We start from the raw sequence: 18,247 nt of genomic DNA on the forward strand, positions 1-18,247 counted from the left end.
GATCTCATTGTTTTTTTCACTGCTTTCTTTTGATCAATGCTCTAATAGCTGGTAGTGCCATTGTTGCCCAGTCAGGTAAAATTACAAGTTAAATGTCATAGCTATGATTATGGATTTACTAAACTGCTTCTGGCCTTGTTTTGATGGAGTAATTATACCATGCAACATATCTTCTCACGTGTGATAAATTTTATTTTTTTAGGCTAAATAGTTAATTTGAATTCTCATGATTAGCTTGGTTTTCTTTTATTTGGATCTTAATATTTTTTTTTCTTTTCAAGTGGTATCAGGTGTTGTTAAAGCAATAACAAAATAAACCCTTCTTTTAATAGGTTTTTGTTTTGTCGTTACACATGCTAATACGGACAATACGTGAAATTCACATAATACATTTAAGTTTCAAATAAATTATTCATGTTGAAGTTAAATAAACTGATCCATGAATGTCATTTATCAACTACTTCATCATCGAAAATGGCAAAATAAAAATCTGTCAACGGAGGGTCCATTTTATATTTTTGTATAAAATAAGGTGCTACTTAAAAAGTTTTCTGTTAAAATTCAAATAAAAAATAAAACCTAATTTGGAAATTAAAATTGTACATTGATTTTTTTCCGTCTCTGTTTAAATAATCAACAAGTGTATAAAATATGATTCATATATTTATACATATGAGAGATATGTGTAAAATGAAATGATATTGTCGTTTACATGACATAACTTGTTGTCAATTAGTTTGTTTGTCAATTAGTTTGTTAATGTTCCATAATAATTTTATTTAATAATAAATTTGATGTAAATTCTAAAAAGCCAAAAAATTATATAATTTTAAAAATAAATATAATTCTAAATGCGGTAATGCAAATTGCCTATACTCTATTTTGATATGTACATTTGGAAAGGACATGTATATGGTTTCTTCTTCCTCTCTGTCTTTTCTTTTCTCTCTCATTTTGATAATTAATTCAGGACTTTTTTGGAATCTATGTATGTAAAATACTGTTAAAGTTCAACCACACTAAGGAAAGCTGTACAAAAATGACTAATTTTATTTTTTTATAGAATAGATGACTAAATTGTTAGAATCATGTAATTGGGTAATATTTTGATCCTGTATAGTTATATCCTAATGTTATGAAGGGCTTGAAAGGGCAGATTTGTTGGATATTACTGACTTGTCTTGTCTCCTTTGCAAGAAATGGACTAAACAATTATTTGTACATTCAGATTTAACCTTGACTTCATTCAACATTTTTGTAATGTATAAAATATAGAAAGCTCTGAATAATTGATTTACACGTTTGCTTAAAATGGACCAAATACAAAACTATATATTTTGATTTTCTTGAGAGTACTGTTATGTGTAGATGGAACCGTGAAATCCTTGTTTTTTGATCTGTTGGAACATTTGCCGATTGAAATGTGGATTTTCAGAAAGGCTGAATCGCGGACTAGGCGTTTCGTGGCTCAACCTAGAGGTGCAAAGCAAACTATTAACCACATCGTTCTTAGGACAAAACAGCCGGAAAATACTGCCACCACTGCACTATGGTAACAACTCGATAACACTTAGTATCAAGAACTGCATATAACACAAGACTGTGTTTTCTTTAACTCAGAGGAAAAGCTCGGTTTATAACAAAAGATTATATTTTTTAAAATAAAAAAACTTTATTTATAATATAAGACTGTGTTTTCTTTAAGGCTGAATACATCATTTGACCCATAAACTATACCACTTTATGTTTTGCGACCTCTAAAAAATATATTTTAAAATTAAACTGTGGCCGAACCGATATCATCACTTGTTTTACGGTTCAAGCGTTTTAATAGTTCGCCTTTGGTTTAAAACAATTGAATTAAAAGTTTGAGTTTTCAATAAAAGAATCAAACTAAGCTGACCTCCCATTTGTGGTCGAACCCACGGTCCGGTTCGTTTTTTAAAACATTGTTAAGAGAAAAACATAGTAGAGTGAGTTAGAATCTCCTGAAGCAAAAAGGGGTTGATCAAATAGACAAGATATGCGCAAATGGGAGGAAAAGACAACGTAAGTTCATGTGACACATTAGTAGTGTGGTCCCTATGAAATTGGTAATCATAGCTATAAGATATCAACATGTAGTAGCCATACCTTCAGGATAAAACATTCAATCATTCAAATTTCAGTGTATGGACCTCTTCAAATACACTTATATCTTAACACACAACCCTTACACTATGTGTGTGTATTGTATAAATGAAGAAAAATTGGTTCATTTTAAGAGTTCCATCGTGTTTTACACAATTTACTAAAATACATATTTTTTTTAATAATCGAAGAGGAGAGCGTTTGTGAAAGGAATTAAACCCACAAATTTTAACACTTTGTGTACAACACATGTACCATTTGAGTTACAGTTTGTTAGTACGAAAATACACATTTATATATTTATCCGTATTTATGATGTCTGCAAATTGTATTTAAAGAATTATTTTTTTATTTGAATAAGAAAGTAAAGGCTGCATAAATAAATTTAACTTAAATTTTTTCTAAAATTAAATATTGAAACTTTTAGAATGGATTATCCGGAAAAAAGTGAGATTTTAAAAATGGAACGGAAGAAATATACAATATTTAAATTATGTAAGAGAGAATATATTACATAGTAATATACTCCCTCCGTCCCAAAACAATAGTCCACTTTCTCCTTTTCACACAGTTTAAAAAACACAATTAATTGTTTAAATTTTCACAAATTTATCTTCATTTTTCCTATCAGACCCTTATTAAATGTTATGATTATAGGCTAATAGAAATAAATGATACATTTTAAATAAGGACAATATGAAAAATAAACACTTTAAATTGTGATTTACAAGTAAAGTGAACTATTGTTTTGGGACAAAAAAAATAAGAAAAGTGGATTATTGTTTTGCGACGGAGGGAGTAATAATTTCTTATATACACTTTAAATTGTGATTTACAAGTAAAGTGAACTATTGTTTTGGGACAAAAAAAATAAGAAAAGTGGATTATTGTTTTGCGACGGAGGGAGTAATAATTTCTTATATCAATAAAAATTTAGTTAATTTACTAAATTAAGCTAAAATTATTAAAACTAAAATTTTTGAGATATACAAATAAGGCCTAATGCCTTAAAAAAACCACGACATTTTATCCCCTTTTCGATCCTACCCTGACGTTGAAAACTGGTCAATTTTACCCTATTTCGCATTTTTGTGTTTCTATTGTATCCTGAAATATTAAATTGATGTCTTTTTTATTTGGAAAAAATACAAAAACGCTCTCCATTTTTAGCATATATTAATTGTACGTGTTTACAATTTATTTAGATTTAGTTAAATTAATTTGATTATGATTTTTAGTTAGTTTTTAAAAATAAAGGACTTATTTTTACTTTTTTGAATAGAAATGAATTTGATTTCATATTTAGACTAAGTTAATTGAATGATTTCATCGTTTAAGTAAATAAATTGACAAAAATTAAAAAATTGGGGTACAATTAAGATGATATAAAACAAAATAGGATAAAATTAGCCAGTATTCAATATTAGAGTAGAATTGAAAAGGGGTTAAAAAGTCGGGATTTTTTAAAGTATTAGGCTTAAAAATAAATATAAAAAGTTTAGATTATTAGACCAGCCACTCAGCATAAGTGGGGTTATATTGTTTTGTGAGTGTTACTTGAAAGCTTTGCAATTTGAGATGAAAAATGCATGAAGATTCCTTGTCATTAAAGGACCCATTTGACATGGAATGATCGTTTCACCAACTCAAATTATAGATCAATGGTTCAATACTTTATATGCAAAACACTATATAAGTTGAGAATTTATAGCAGTGGAAAAAAATATATTTTTTTCAATCCGGTAAACAATATATATAGATAATAGGAAAAAGATGCAAAAATAATCTTCATATATACCCTGCTTTTTTTTTTGTTGACATCTGTAGTACTATAACTCTATCACTTTGTATATTTCTGGTTTTTTATATGTGATTGTTGATATGCATTTTTAAAAAATTTGTGATTTGAATGTGGTGTTGTGTGATATGATTGAAATTGATGATTTTGAGGTGAAAATTTTGGGTGAAAAAATAAAAATTAAATTTGATAAATATAGGGGTGATCCTGAAAACATGAATAAGCTAATTTTCTTTAGGCTAATCCTCTGAAAAACCCCTCACCTTTCAATTTCTTTTCATTTGCACCCTCACCTTTCAAAATTCCCAATTTTACCCTAATTTCCACCTTTCACTTTCAATTACACCCTTAAATATTAAATTGACCTATTTTTACTGCAAAAAGTTCAAATTAATACTTTATATTTCAACAAATATTATAAATAGTATCTAATTTAATTAATTTTATGGAATTAAAACGGTAAAATTAAATAAAAGTGAATGTGAAATTTAGTAATTTTTGAATTTTTTTTAGAGAAGATGCTTTTATTGTTGAAATTTTAACATTTAGTACTATTTAGAAAATGAGTAAAAATAAAAAATATTGATTTGAAATTTTTTGAGTGAAAAAAAAGTCAATTTAATATTTCGAGGGTGCAATTGAAAGTGAAAGGTGATAATTAGGGTAAAATTGGGGATTTTGAAAGGTGAGGGTGCAAACGAAAGAGGGTTGAAAGGTGAGGAGATTTTTAGAGGATTAGCCTTTTCTTTACATATATTTTTGATCCTAACTCTAAATTAGAGGTAGGGAATACAATTTGAAAATAATGTTCGGTAATGAGAAGGGTGTGAGTCTGTTTAAATCTGTTGTTAATGAGGTAATTCTATTATGTAGCGAATATATAAGTTTGTGTGATTGTGGTGGAAATGGAAACAATGTTGCTGATTTGAATTCTCAGTCTTAATGGACTCAAATTCAAAGAGGACATGCCTCAGCCTTTGCTATTATTGTGCCTACTTCTACTAGAACCATAAAGTCTCCTTCTGTCAGTAAAACCAGATTTAAGTAGTATAGAAAGGAAATAAGAACTTCAAGTACTCGGAAGAGTGAATTAGAAGTATGCCTCAATGAGGATTAAGTAGAATATGGAGATGAATTGGAGGTTTTAAACTGGTGGAAGCAAAATGATCAGCATTTTCCAATTCCGTCTAGGCTTGCTCGAGATATTCTTTGTGTTCCAATTTCCACTGTGCTTCTGAATCAACCTCTAGTACTGCCCTAAAGACACTTGATTATTTCAGAAGGTCTTTAACCCCTAAATTGGTGGAAGTCCAAGTATGCACACAAAATTGGCTAAGAACTAAAAAGGGACCTCTAATTCTTGAAGAATGCATTGATGAATTGGAAATATTTGAGTAAGGTTATGCACTTCTCTCTAATATGATCTTATTATCCTGATTTTGAAATTTTCTTACTGTTTTAAATTGAACTTATCCTCTTTTTGTTCGTTTATCCAAAGTTGTCAAATGTTGTTCCACCTGTAAAATGAAACAAGCAAATGTTGTTTTTTTTTTTTGAAAACACATGTGATGAAAGCCATGAGTTGTTAGTTTGGACCTTCTGGTGGAAGCTAAACTTCTGTATTGTCCCCATCCTTCCAGATCAATTTTGTTTCTATCCCTTCTGAACGGAAACTGAACTGTTAACTTATGCAGTTATGCTGGTGGAAGCAATTGATGACCGTGTGAAAGTACGAATTACTAACTTTTAATACTTGTATTGTTATTCAAATATGTGGATTATGTTTCAAATTATTATGAAACTTATTTATTCAACTTATATTTTGAAATTGTCTAGGTTTCAAAATGTTTTGAAATTGCTTGAAACCCTTCGTTTTTTAAATTTCTTTACTTTTATTGCTTTTATAACTCTTTTCAAACTGTTTAAACTGTTTTTTAGGCTGTGATGAGACTTCACCACTATAAGATTTATAAGGCCTTCATTTGATATGAAATATTGACATCTTTTAGAATCATCATGTCATATGTTCGCCTTACAATTGATTGGACAAACATAAATTTTACGCCCTCTCTTATAGCCATTTCATTTTCTTTTTCAGTTGTTGATAGTTTAAAGTAAAAACTGACTGAAAATTTTAAAGTTTTTATCTACTGAGTTTTTGTCTGCTTTAATCTTAAACACCTTCTTTTCTTCTACAATTTCCACTCCACATTCTGCTGCTGCCTGGATGTGGATATAATTTTGACAGTTCACAGTATATACCAAATGATGCATTTGGAAGTTGGAACATGCCCTTTTTTCATATTTGAATGAATTAGTTTCATTTTTATAGTTGATATTTATATTTTTGTGAAGGGTGTTTGTATAATTAAATAGATAGGGTGGGTAACAAACAAACAAAATCTATATTTATATTTATGTTACAGTTATTTTTTTTCATATGAATGAATTATTTTTGTATTTAAGTTTGTTAGCAAAGGATCCATTTGAAAATCATACAGTCGAATCGAATTGAACCGAACCGATCAAACTATTTCGGTGATAAATTGATCGATTTTGGTTATTGAAATTGCCAATTTGGTTTCTAGTTTTAACTTATTTCGGCACCATCAGTTTCCGATTTTTCACAACCGAACCGAGCGATGCAAAGGGCTTTGTAAAATTATCTCTAGACTTTTGAAGTGATAAGGTTAGAAGAATGAGGGTGACAGGCACACAAGATTGAGTCTCAACCATGCAATGGTTTAGGTGAAAAGTGTGAGTGATTTACAGGGAGTAAATGGTAAAAAAAGCAGTCACAAGTGCAATCTCCATTTCTACCCACAGAATTCCGAATGATACAGAAGCAGGATTGGAAATATATGGTAGATGGTCTGTGACTTCACAAATGTCCTTTCTGTAGTGTTTCAGGAAACAAGGAATATAAATTATAGCCCACTGCAACTCTAAAACCACTATTATCTCTCTCTAATGTTTTGAATTTATCTTGCTCTAATCTACAAGATAAATGTTTTTTTTTATTTTGGCTTAATCACTCAAAACTCCCCACTTTTAACCCCTTTTGCAAATATATCATGACGTAGGAATTTCTCTAATTTTACCTTAATTTGCTCTTTTATGTTTCAATTGTACCCCAAAATATTAAATTGACCTCTTTTCACTTATAAAAAAAGTTTAAAATAATCTTTTATTTTTTATATTGTTAACAATATTAGGGTCTAATTGAAATAGAGGCTAAAAATGGAGGACTATTTTAAACTTTTTTCAAGTGAAAAAGGTTAATTTAATGTTTTAGGTACAATTGAAATATAAAAGGGCAAATTAGGGTAAAATTGGAGAAATTTTTACGTCGGGGTATATTTACAAAAGGGGCTAAAGGTGAGTGGGGGATTTTGAGTGATTAGGCCTTTTATTTTTAAAATTTGCCAAGAATGTTAACCATTTAAAACTTTAAAGCATTAAAACGGTGGCCGAGCAGATTATTTGCTGGTTCACAATTTAACCGATTAAGTAACTCTTGTAATAATAAATATAGTTAAAAATGTACCTTATATATATAGCTTTATAGTTTTATAATAACAATAATAAAAATAGACTGAGAAATTTACATATTTACATAAAATAAGAAAATATTTGTAGATTATACATCAACACGAAAAAGATAATAAAAATATATCACAATTTTCGTCCTTTTGTGTGTTTACTCTCCGTGTCCTAAAAAATTAGAGTTTTACTCTATTATATAATGTGTGTAACTTGACACTCTCTCTATGCGTGTAACCTCACTCTCTCTCTCTCTCTCTCTCTCATGCGCGCATGCAGCCCTTATTTCTTTTACTCTTCTTCAAATTATTTGTTCAGACCACATTTCTTCTATTCTTCTTCAAATTATTTGTTAGGCATTTCTTTTCTTGTTTCTTAAATTATCTGTTGACATTTCTTTTTTACTTTTTCAAATATTTTGTTTTCCAGTATGTTTTTTCTCTCCGTTTTTTAAACTAATTATAAATAAATTTTTTAATTAAAATATTAAATATTTCTATTAATTTTAAATTATATGCTACTATTTATTAATATATCATTATATTGATATCAGATTTAAAATTTATAAGAATTGAATAAAATAATTAAAATCTGATAAAATATATTTATAATAGATATGTAATCTTATCATAAATTTTTGCATAATCTTTTTCATAATTTTTATATAAAATATTTTACATAATTTATGCAGAATTAGATAACATTTGCATAACTGTACCATACATTATCATTAATCTTATCATAACATTATCATAAACTTACATAATATCAAGGGCGTATCGTATTATTATCATAAACTAATCATTATATTATCATAAATTTATCATTAATATTATCATAATTGTATAATGTAAAATTATTTTACGTATTTTATCATAACCTTATTATAGCCATATCATAAAACTATCATAATATTAGCACAACCTTATCACAATATTATCATAGTCTTATCACAATATTATTATAGCCTTATCATATTACTATCACAATTTTATTATAATATTATCATAGGCTTATCATGATATTATCATAGTTTTAGCATAACTTTTATTATAACCATATCATAATATTATCATAATCTTATCATGATATAATTTTTATTTTTGTCTTTATTTTTATTAATACAGTATCATATGATTATCACAGTTTCACCTTATCATGTAATTATCAGTGTATCATATTGCATTGTCATCTTATTATCATGCCATTATCGGTATCGTATGTAGCAGATTATTATATGATAATAATATGATAATCTTATCATACAATTACAATAACGTTATCATGATGTTATCACAACGTTATCATAATAACATTATCATCTCGGTAACATTATTGTCTGATTATCATCTCAGTATAACTACTACATTATCTTCTCGGTATCATAACTTTTTTGGAAATATTATTTTTCATACATACTTAGATTACATTTTCATAACAGTATCATGATGTTATCACCACGTTATCATAATAACATTATCATCTCGGTAACATTATCATCTGGTTATCATCTCGGTATCACTACAAAATCGTTTTCTCTACAGTTTATGATACTGATATGATAATATTATAGTGATAACGAGATGATAATCAGACGCTGTTTTCTGCAAAAAAATCGTTATTTCTGCAGAAAATTATTTTTTTCATCATAAAATTGTTATTTATGCAGATTTTTTAGATCTAAAAGCAATTTTTTCTGATCTGAGCGTTAAAGTAACTCGTAATAATTACCACGAGTTAAGAAAAAAAGTGCTAAAATTTAATATAGAAGAGCAGCGGATTAGCGGCGAAACGACGACAGATCGGTGAAGGATTGGCGAACGAGGAAAAAAAAGATAGAGAAGATAAAGAAGAAGAAGAAAAAAAGTAGAAGAAGAAAAAGAAAAAGAAAAAGGAAAAAAGAAGAAGAAGAAGAAGAAGAGGAGGAGCAGTAACTGCTCTGAGAGTATAAAAATAAAGTTATAAAAAAGAGGGAGTAAAAACATAAGTAAACCAGGTAGTTATATTAAAAAAAGCCACGTCAGTGTAAAAATAGAAATAAAAAAAACGGGAAGTATTTTCCATATTTTTTTTTGTGAGGTAATATTTACAATTATTTTCAAAAATGGAGTGTTTTTCCTAATTTTCTCAAAATAGACATTGTTCTGGTTTCAACCCATTTATTAGTTCATCGATTACTAAATCTAACAAAATGAGAATCTAAAATAAGATTTGTAATGATAAAGAAAATGAATATCTTGATTGCTTTTTTGTCTAAAACAAATCACACATTCAACAATCTCAAATCAATAATAAAAATTAAATGGTGTACAATTATGAGCCAACATCATCATTACCAATCAAGAAACTAAAACAAATAAAAGAAAAAGAGATTAATTGAGAGATAGGGAGGCTCGACATCCTCTCATGTCGATTTCAACATGCATGCAACTCTAACATTCTTCAAACCTGCATGCACAATATACATCATTAGACTAGCTAGCTATATATAATATATGAGAACAAAAAACATCCAAATTTTAAAGTTGGCCTTAAATTTGACTTAATTACATAAATCTTTCACTTTAATTAATCAAATAAATTAGTTTTATTGCTTAGTCAGAAAAGATTTTAGTGAAAATATTTGGTCAGTTTTCAGCCATAAAGATTCTGAAAAAAACTAATCAGCAAAATGATGAATCTATGTCAATGCAAGGAAGCAATGAGGATTAATAGTGAGTAGATAAAATTGATAAAACTATAATAATCCAGAAAACTACTTAAGTTAATTTTCGGACAACGAAATCCATTATATTATTAGTTACTTTATTGTATCATGGATCAATTTTTAAATTTAGATACCTGCTTAAAAATTTCTTTCCATCGCACTTAAGCGTATAAAACAATGCAGTTAAGAAATAATAAAGTAGGTTATTTAAGTTGAAATTAGGGTTTAGTAGAATTAACTTAACTTGGGATCTAGAGAGAGCAAGTGTAACCAGGAGGAGGAGTTTTGCCACAAGTAACAAGGAGTTGAAGAGCAATTGGGACATAGACATTAAGGTTCAGAAGCTTCAGTTTCAGAGTTGTGCAGAGGCAAGCTGCAGCTTCAAGCTCAACAAGTCCTGCAAGAACTGGGCAACATTCATTCACAGCCGGGTCTCCGAGTCCAATGTGCACTAACCCGCCTAGAAGATCAACACAAGCACCCAATTTCAATGTATCAATTGGGCAGGTGTCACCTTTTGATGACGACGGTGGTGGTGGGCATGGTTTACCGCCGCTTCCCTTTGGTGGGTTACTGGTACCTGGCGGCATAAGAATTGGAGGAAGATCGATGGGTGGTTTAACAATGGGAGGAATCACCGGTGGCAAGTTGATGGGTGGCTTAACAACGGGGGGAATGACCGGTGGCAAGTTGATGGGTGGCTTAACAACGGGGGGAATGACCGGTGGCAAGTTGATGGGTGGCTTAACAATGGGAGGAATGACCGGTGGTAATTTGATGGGTGGCTTAACAACGGGGGGAATGACCGGTGGCAAGTTGATAGGAGGTTTAACAATGGGAGGAATGACCGGGGGCAAGTTGATAGGAGGTTTAACAACGGGAGGAATGACCGGTGGCAAGTTAATCGGAGGTTTAACAATAGGTGGCACAAGGCCACCACCTCCTCCTCCACCACCACCCTTATGACCCTTCTTTGGTGGTTTGCAAGCGCCGCAGTCAGGGTTAACTGCAGTAGCTGCGGCGGAAGTGAAGAACATGCAAATAAAGAGAAGAGCTGAAACTTTGGTGGAATCCATTTTGTGTGGCATAGAGTTGAAAGAAATGGTTAGATAAGAATGGAGAGTAAGGAGAAGTGTTGTTATATAGAATAGAAATGGTGAGCAGAAGAAGCAAACAAAAGAACCCTAAAACAGACCACGTGAATATGGGAACAGCTCCTCACAGGCAACTGCCAAATTTTGCTAGTTGGCAGTGCCATCTACATTACAAAAACATCACACTCCATTTTCATCTTCTAATTTCTCATTCCTAATGCTCTTAAATTCTTTAGCTTTTACTTACTATCCATACTTTCCTCTTAAACAACCCAACCATATCAAACAACTAAATCGAATCAAAAAATTCGGTTCACTTCGGTTTGATATTGTGGAAAAAGTTCATTCTTTTATTTGGCTAGGTTGTTATGTAAATCAGTACATGTTGTTCATGAATGGCAAAACTCATATGGAAGCCTCTCTATTTTACCGGTTTAATTTGAGAGGCTCTTACCCAAAATTGTTCACGTTCCGTCCCTGTACTTGGAAAAACCCGATTTTTAAGTCCTTTTAAAAGACTGGAATAACAAAAAAATTATAAATGGAGAGACTGAAAAAACTAAAAAAAGACCTGAAAATTAAAAATTAGGTAAGTAGGAAGAACCAGAAAAATAAACACATAGTATAAGGACTTTCTGAATAAAAATGATATAGTACAAGGACCTCTAGATAATAAAACTCATTCAAATTGAAATTCTTTCTAAATTAGGATCTTTTTCTTTTTAAATTTAAACTTTTATTGAACGTATATTATTCTAATAAAAATTAAATCCTTATTATCTATTTGAATTTTTATTCTAATTATATTATTTTACTTAAAATTTATATAATTATATTTATCGACTAAATATAAAAGAATTTTTTTATATTTAATAACCCAGAAACATTACTGAACCTCTTTAAATTTCAAAATCATATATAGTTTAAATTAGTTTAAACTTTAATTAATAAAATTTAGAATTTAATTTTAAAATAAAATTTTATTTCATATTTTATAATATTCATGATATATTAGAACTCTTTAAATTTTGTCACTTATAAATATAAATATAAACGCTTCAAATTTCATATAAGTTCAATTAATTAATTAAAATTTTGATTAATTTTAAAGAAAACCTATTCAATAAATTAAAATTATATTAAAAATCCTTAAATTTTATAGGCCAAATAACTAAAAACGGCCAAACATTTCATGAAAGTTTCACAGAAATCCAAACTTTTCAAGTTTATCAAATTTGTTCCGAAACGCATGATTTTATTTTAATTATGTCCAACTACATAATTTGTTTATGTGGCGCTAATGTATGCCATACCACATCAACGCCACGTATGCGCCACATGAGCAAAATTACATAATTGGACATAATTGAAACGAAATCATGCGTTTCAGGACAAATTGGATAAAATTGAAAGATTTGAATTTCTGTGAAACTTTCATAAAAGGCTTAGCCTTTTTTTTATCATTTGGCCAATTTTATAACCATGAAAAGTTTCAAATTCTACAAGTTTACACTTTCACTAATTGTTTAATTTATTAATTAAATTAAAGAACTAAAAACATTCAAAAATATAACAATATATTAACAAATCTTTTTAAAAATAAATATTTAATAAAACTCTTTAGATTTGATAATCTATATATATATTTTTAGAATGATTTGGTAATCTATATTAAACTCTTTATTTATTTAAGAGAGATTACATAAATTAAATATAATTTTTTTACAGTGTAATTTTTTTAGATGTTCATTCCTTCTTTTAATTTAAAAGAATAATTTATGGTTCTCTTTCATTCATAAGGATGCTGTTGCTTTGTGCTTGATTTATCCAATTAAATATATATGAACTTGGGGCGGTTGCGGAGACATATTTTTAATTTATGGAGAAAAGAGAGAACAAGGCGGCGAATGGTAGTTTTGCAATTCTGCCAAAATTGGAGGTATGCGATTTTAGCGATTTTTGATCCTAGATTTATTGAAAACGGGCTAACGATCGATACTCTTCAGCTTTGTTCATGGATTCATCGCTTTTGGGCCGAATTCCATCGTTTGGTTCTCCAAAATGGCGTTTCGCGATTACGATAGTTTTTGGACTTTTGTTGTTTTATTTCTTTTTATGCCGGTTTAGGATTGTCGTTTTGTTTTATTATTTAAACAACCTTATGAGTTATAGGACGTTCTTTTTATGTTATTCTGAGACACATTTTATTGATTTATAGATTTTGGTATTCTATCAAATCAATGAATGTGTGATACCTGAAATATTTCTATTATTGAATCAATAAATTTTGAAAATTTATTTAGTGATATTACAAATAATAATAACATTTATTATCCGGTTTTTAATTGTGAAATACATCGGAGCTGCATTGGGAAGCAGACAGTTACTTCTCTAAATGGATTATTTGATGTCAACCAACAAATTAATAGGAGGAATCATTCTTCTGATGAATGCTATGTCTGGATTACGTTAACATGAATTCCATTTATTGCTTTGGACAAAGATTTTTTCTTGCTTATTGGGGTCGATTTGGAAATGCAAAATCAATACAATATCAGTTGGCATTTGCCTAGGGCCTCAAAATTTAAAGGGCCCTATATAAATAATGCAACCCGAAATCCTTTAAGTTCTAGATTCCATACGAATCACTCTCTTTCTTTTTATAGTGGATCTAAACTTATTAAGAATTAAGCTAGCATATAAATGTGCAACGTCAATAGTTTTGCATTGAAGTTATACTTCTTTTCTTTATTTATTATTTAGGAATGTATTATTAATTTTTATTAAAGCTAATGTTGTAATTTTTTCTATCCCCTTCCCACATATAGAGTTGTTGGTTTTTTTGTCATAGATTATACTTTATGTGATTTACAGTCTCAATTTGTCACAGTTTATGGTGGTCTAAATTTCTAGTTTTTACATAATAATATCCATCTATTTATTTGTGAATTTATCATATTATTGTTGAATATAAGAGAATAAACTCTAACATTTGGACATATATAAAAACAAAACTCTTAATAAATATCAGTTTTATATCTTAGCTCCCCAAAGATATTAAGAAATTGAGGACGTGAGTATCATTTTGGGACCCCCAGAAAAAAAAAATCATAATTTCCTCGCTGATATGAAAAAAGAACAAGGTGATTTTAATAAGAAATTCCGCTGGAACCAATTTTTTTAATTACAATGCCAAAATAGAATTAAATTCTTGGAACACTGATGTCGAATATAATGTTCTTAATCACTTAGGCTATATATACATGTGGAATAATGCTAAAATATTTCTCTTCTTTGGTATAAGTACTCAAGCAATTATGTGAAGATTTATAAAAGAAAAAAAAAAGGTTGAATAAAAGGCGTATATTGCACGAAGACGGAAATAAAAAGAGAATCAAAATGTGGAAATGCAAATGGCAAAATATATAATAACTTTTTTGAAACGGAAACTTAGGTGTACAATTATGAGCCAACATCATCATTACATTACCAATCAAGAAATTAAAACAAAGATACTTAGAAAAATAGACTAATAGACGGATAGGAGAGGCTTGACATCTTCTCGAGTCGATTTCAACATGCATGCAACTCTATTATTCTTGAAATCTGCATGCACATGAAAAAAAAAATACTGTTAAATCTCTACCCTAGCTAGCTACATATACATGAAAATAAAAAATATTTAATTACTCTTCATTCCCTTTCATTAGACCTTACTGCATAAACTTTCAATTTAATTAGTTAAATACTTTATTTTTAATGCAGTCTTAAAAAAGTATCAGTACTGTACTGAGATTGTTTTTCCTCATGTACTAATTTCAAGAAAGAAACTAGAGGTGTTCATATTACTTTGGTAAGTGTACTGAGATAAAAGTCATAAAACTGTAATTATAAATAAGTTAGGTTGTTGGACGATTAGGACCTGAAATGTAGTTAAAAATTGAAATTGGTTATTTAAGTTAAATTAGGGTTTCATGAGAAGAGTAAACTCAACTTGGATCTAGGGGGAGCAGGTGTAACCAGGAGGAGGAGATTTTCCACAAGTGACGAGAAGTTGAAGAGCAAGTGGGACATAGATATTGAGGTTCAGAAGCTTCAGTTTCAGAGTTGTGCAGAGGCAAGCGGCAGCTTCTGTCTCAACGAGTCCTTGAAGTACTGGGCAACATTCATTCACAGCTGGGTCTCCTAGTCCAATGTGTACTAACCCGCCAAGAAGATCAACACAAGCGCCCAATTTTAATGTATCAATTGGGCAAGTATCACCTTCTGATGATGACGGTGGTGGGCATGGTTCTTCGCCGCTTCCCTCTGGTGGGTTAGCGGCACCTGGCGGTGGAGCAAATGGAGGGGCTGCAGCTGGAGGAAGATCGACTGGTGGTTCAGCAATAGGAGGACACTCCGGTGGCGAGTTGATGGGTGGCTGAACAGCAGGGGGGCTCACCGGGGGCAAGTTGATTGGTGGCTCAACAATAGGGGGACTCACCGGTGGCATTGGCAAGTTGATGGGTGGCTCAACAGCCGGAGGACTCACCGGTGGCATTGGCATGTTGATGGGTGGCTCAACAGCGGGGGGGCTCACCGGGGGCAAGTTGATTGGTGGCTCAACAACAGGGGGACTCACCGGTGGCATTGGCAAGTTGATGGGTGGCTCAACAGCCGGAGGACTCACCGGTGGCATTGGCATGTTGATGGGTGGCTCAACAACGGGGGGAATTACTGGAGGTAAGATGACGGGTGGGGTGACAACAGGGGGAATCACTGGTGGCAACTTTATAGGTGGATTAACAACGGGTGGCTCAACTACGGGAGGCTTAACGACGGGTGGCTCAACAACGGGAGGTTTAATCACGGGAGGTTTAACCACGGGAGGCTCAACGACGGGTGGTTTAACTACAGGAGGCTCAATGACGGGTGGCTTAACGACGGGTGGTTTAATTACGGGAGGCTCAATGACGGGTGGCTTAACTACGGGAGGCTTAACGACAGGTGGCTTAACTACGGGAGGCTTAACGACGGGTGGTTTAATTACAGGAGGCTTAACAACGGGTGGCTTAACTACGGGAGGCTTAATTACGGGAGGCTTAACGACGGGTGGCTTAACTACGGGAGGCTTAATTACGGGAGGCTTAACGACGGGTGGCTTAACTACGGGAGGCTTAATTACGGGAGGCTTGACGACGGGTGGCTTAACTACGGGAGGTTTAACGACGGGAGGCTTAACGACGGGAGGTTTAACGACGGGAGGCTTAACGATGGGCGGCTTAACGACGGGAGGCTTTACGGGCGGCTTAACGACGGGAGGCTTTACGGGTGGCTTAACAACGGGAGGCTTAATTGGTGGCTTAACAACGGGCGGCTTAACGACGGGAGGCTTTACGGGCGGCTTAACGACGGGAGGCTTTACGGGTGGCTTAACAACGGGGGGCTTAACAATTGGAGGCTTAACGGGTGGCTTGACAACAGGCGGCTTGACAACGGGGGGCTTGACAATAGGAGGCTCAACTATGGGGGGCTTAACAAGTGGTGGTGGCTTGACGGGGGGACAAGCGCCACTGTCAGGGTCAACTACGGTGGCAACTGAGAAAGTGAAGAACATGCAAAGGAAGAGAAGAGATGAAATTTTGGTAGAGTCCATTTTCTATCGTATTTAGTGGAGAAAAGAGAATTATAGTGCGGAGGAATGATCAGAAGTAGTAGTATATATATAGGAATGATGAGGCGAAGAAGAAAACAAATAAACCCTAAAGCAAACCAAGTGAATATGGGAAAACAAATTAATGTGCTAGTCGGCAATGGCACCTACATTACAAATACATCACTTCATTTCCATCTTCTATTTTGTTTTTGTTGTTATTACTGTTTGCATGATTAGCTTTTACTATACATATATTTTAGCTGTTCAGCAAATGCTCCATTCAATTAAACACTAAATTAAAATATTTATTTAACTTCTGATTTTGTAATACTAGAAGAAAAAAAAGATTATTAATCTGATTGTTGGTATGCGATGCAAAGCGTGATCTGCTTCATTGTGGGATTTCCATTTCTGACTGTCTCCTCTCTTGTAGAATATATTTCCAGTGAACAAATTACTGCCCCATATAAGGAATGTAGAAGTCAACAGTTCAACCTGTAACCACAAATGATATCAAAAACAAAATTGTGGAATTATTTTACGGCATGCATAGGTTTGGTAAAAAACATAGAATATACACTATTAGCTACATCGATATTGTTTATCTAAATAGCAAAAGTTCAATACTTTTGCAGTTATTGAACTTTAAAACTTTTTTATAAACAATATCGATGTTTTATTTGTTATGTTTTGATAATCTATAACTATCGTTTTTTACAATATTTTTTTATGCATGTTTTTTTTTATGAATAAAAAAAAAATTAGGTCAATTTTACTTGTGTAATTGACAAGTAACTCAATTGATAATTAAATGAAAAATATCTAAGCATATAGTGTGGTTCTTTCACATAGAAAAAAATTAACTTGAATTGATTTTGTTACTGTAAATTAATAGTTAAGTTATCAAATATCATAAATAAAATGTTGGTAACATAACCGTAAAAATATTCAACCCCTATGACAAGCTACTTATGAATACCTAGATCTCAATAACATAGGGTTAATCTGATACTTCTTTTAAATAAATGATGAATAATGAATTAGTTCATCCATAAAGAAATGAAATGTAAAAAGAGTTTGAAAAAGTATGAATCAGAAAAAATGTTGCAAAAGCAATCTAAAGATCAAAAAACACCATTTGTTAGAGTACGAAAATCTCGGATGATTCGGTTTGTAGTAAAAAATCGCTTTGCAAATAAAATTATAAATTAAACTACCTGTCTTCAAAAGATCATAGTTGAAAACCCTTTTGTTATGAGTTTTATATTTGTTGATTAGGTGCAGAGAGGAAGGGAGGGGGAGTGTGAATTTTTGTTATTCCATAAATAAAAAAAATTAAA

General features: G+C 31.3%; 2 protein-coding genes across 2 annotated transcripts; both read right to left on the minus strand.

The window, feature by feature from the left end:
• Window positions 1-9,741: 9,741 nt before the first annotated feature.
• On the minus strand, window positions 9,742-11,335 carry LOC126655273 (36.4 kDa proline-rich protein). The gene has a single exon (XM_050349390.2). It carries the CDS (start codon window positions 11,264-11,266, stop codon window positions 10,430-10,432), a length of 837 nt encoding a protein of 278 aa, XP_050205347.1. The 5' UTR covers window positions 11,267-11,335; the 3' UTR covers window positions 9,742-10,429.
• A 3,337-nt stretch (window positions 11,336-14,672) lies between these two features.
• LOC126655135 (repetitive proline-rich cell wall protein 2-like) lies at window positions 14,673-16,983 on the minus strand. Its single transcript, XM_050349137.2, has 2 exons — window positions 15,267-16,983; window positions 14,673-14,878 (listed from the first exon to the last, which is right to left on the minus strand). Exon 1 carries the CDS (start codon window positions 16,905-16,907, stop codon window positions 15,273-15,275), a length of 1,635 nt encoding a protein of 544 aa, XP_050205094.1. The 5' UTR covers window positions 16,908-16,983; the 3' UTR covers window positions 14,673-14,878; window positions 15,267-15,272.
• Between the last annotated feature and the right edge of the window lie 1,264 nt (window positions 16,984-18,247).

Source organism: Mercurialis annua, linkage group LG1-X, assembly GCF_937616625.2.
Source record: "Mercurialis annua linkage group LG1-X, ddMerAnnu1.2, whole genome shotgun sequence".
In the NCBI taxonomy this organism is placed as follows: Eukaryota; Viridiplantae; Streptophyta; class Magnoliopsida; order Malpighiales; family Euphorbiaceae; genus Mercurialis; species Mercurialis annua.

Coding starts and splice junctions, on each gene's coding strand:
- LOC126655273 (XM_050349390.2), bottom strand. CDS start 11,266: ATGCCACACAAAATGGATTCCACCAAAGTTTCAGCTCTTCTCTTTATT.
- LOC126655135 (XM_050349137.2), bottom strand. CDS start 16,907: ATGGACTCTACCAAAATTTCATCTCTTCTCTTCCTTTGCATGTTCTTC.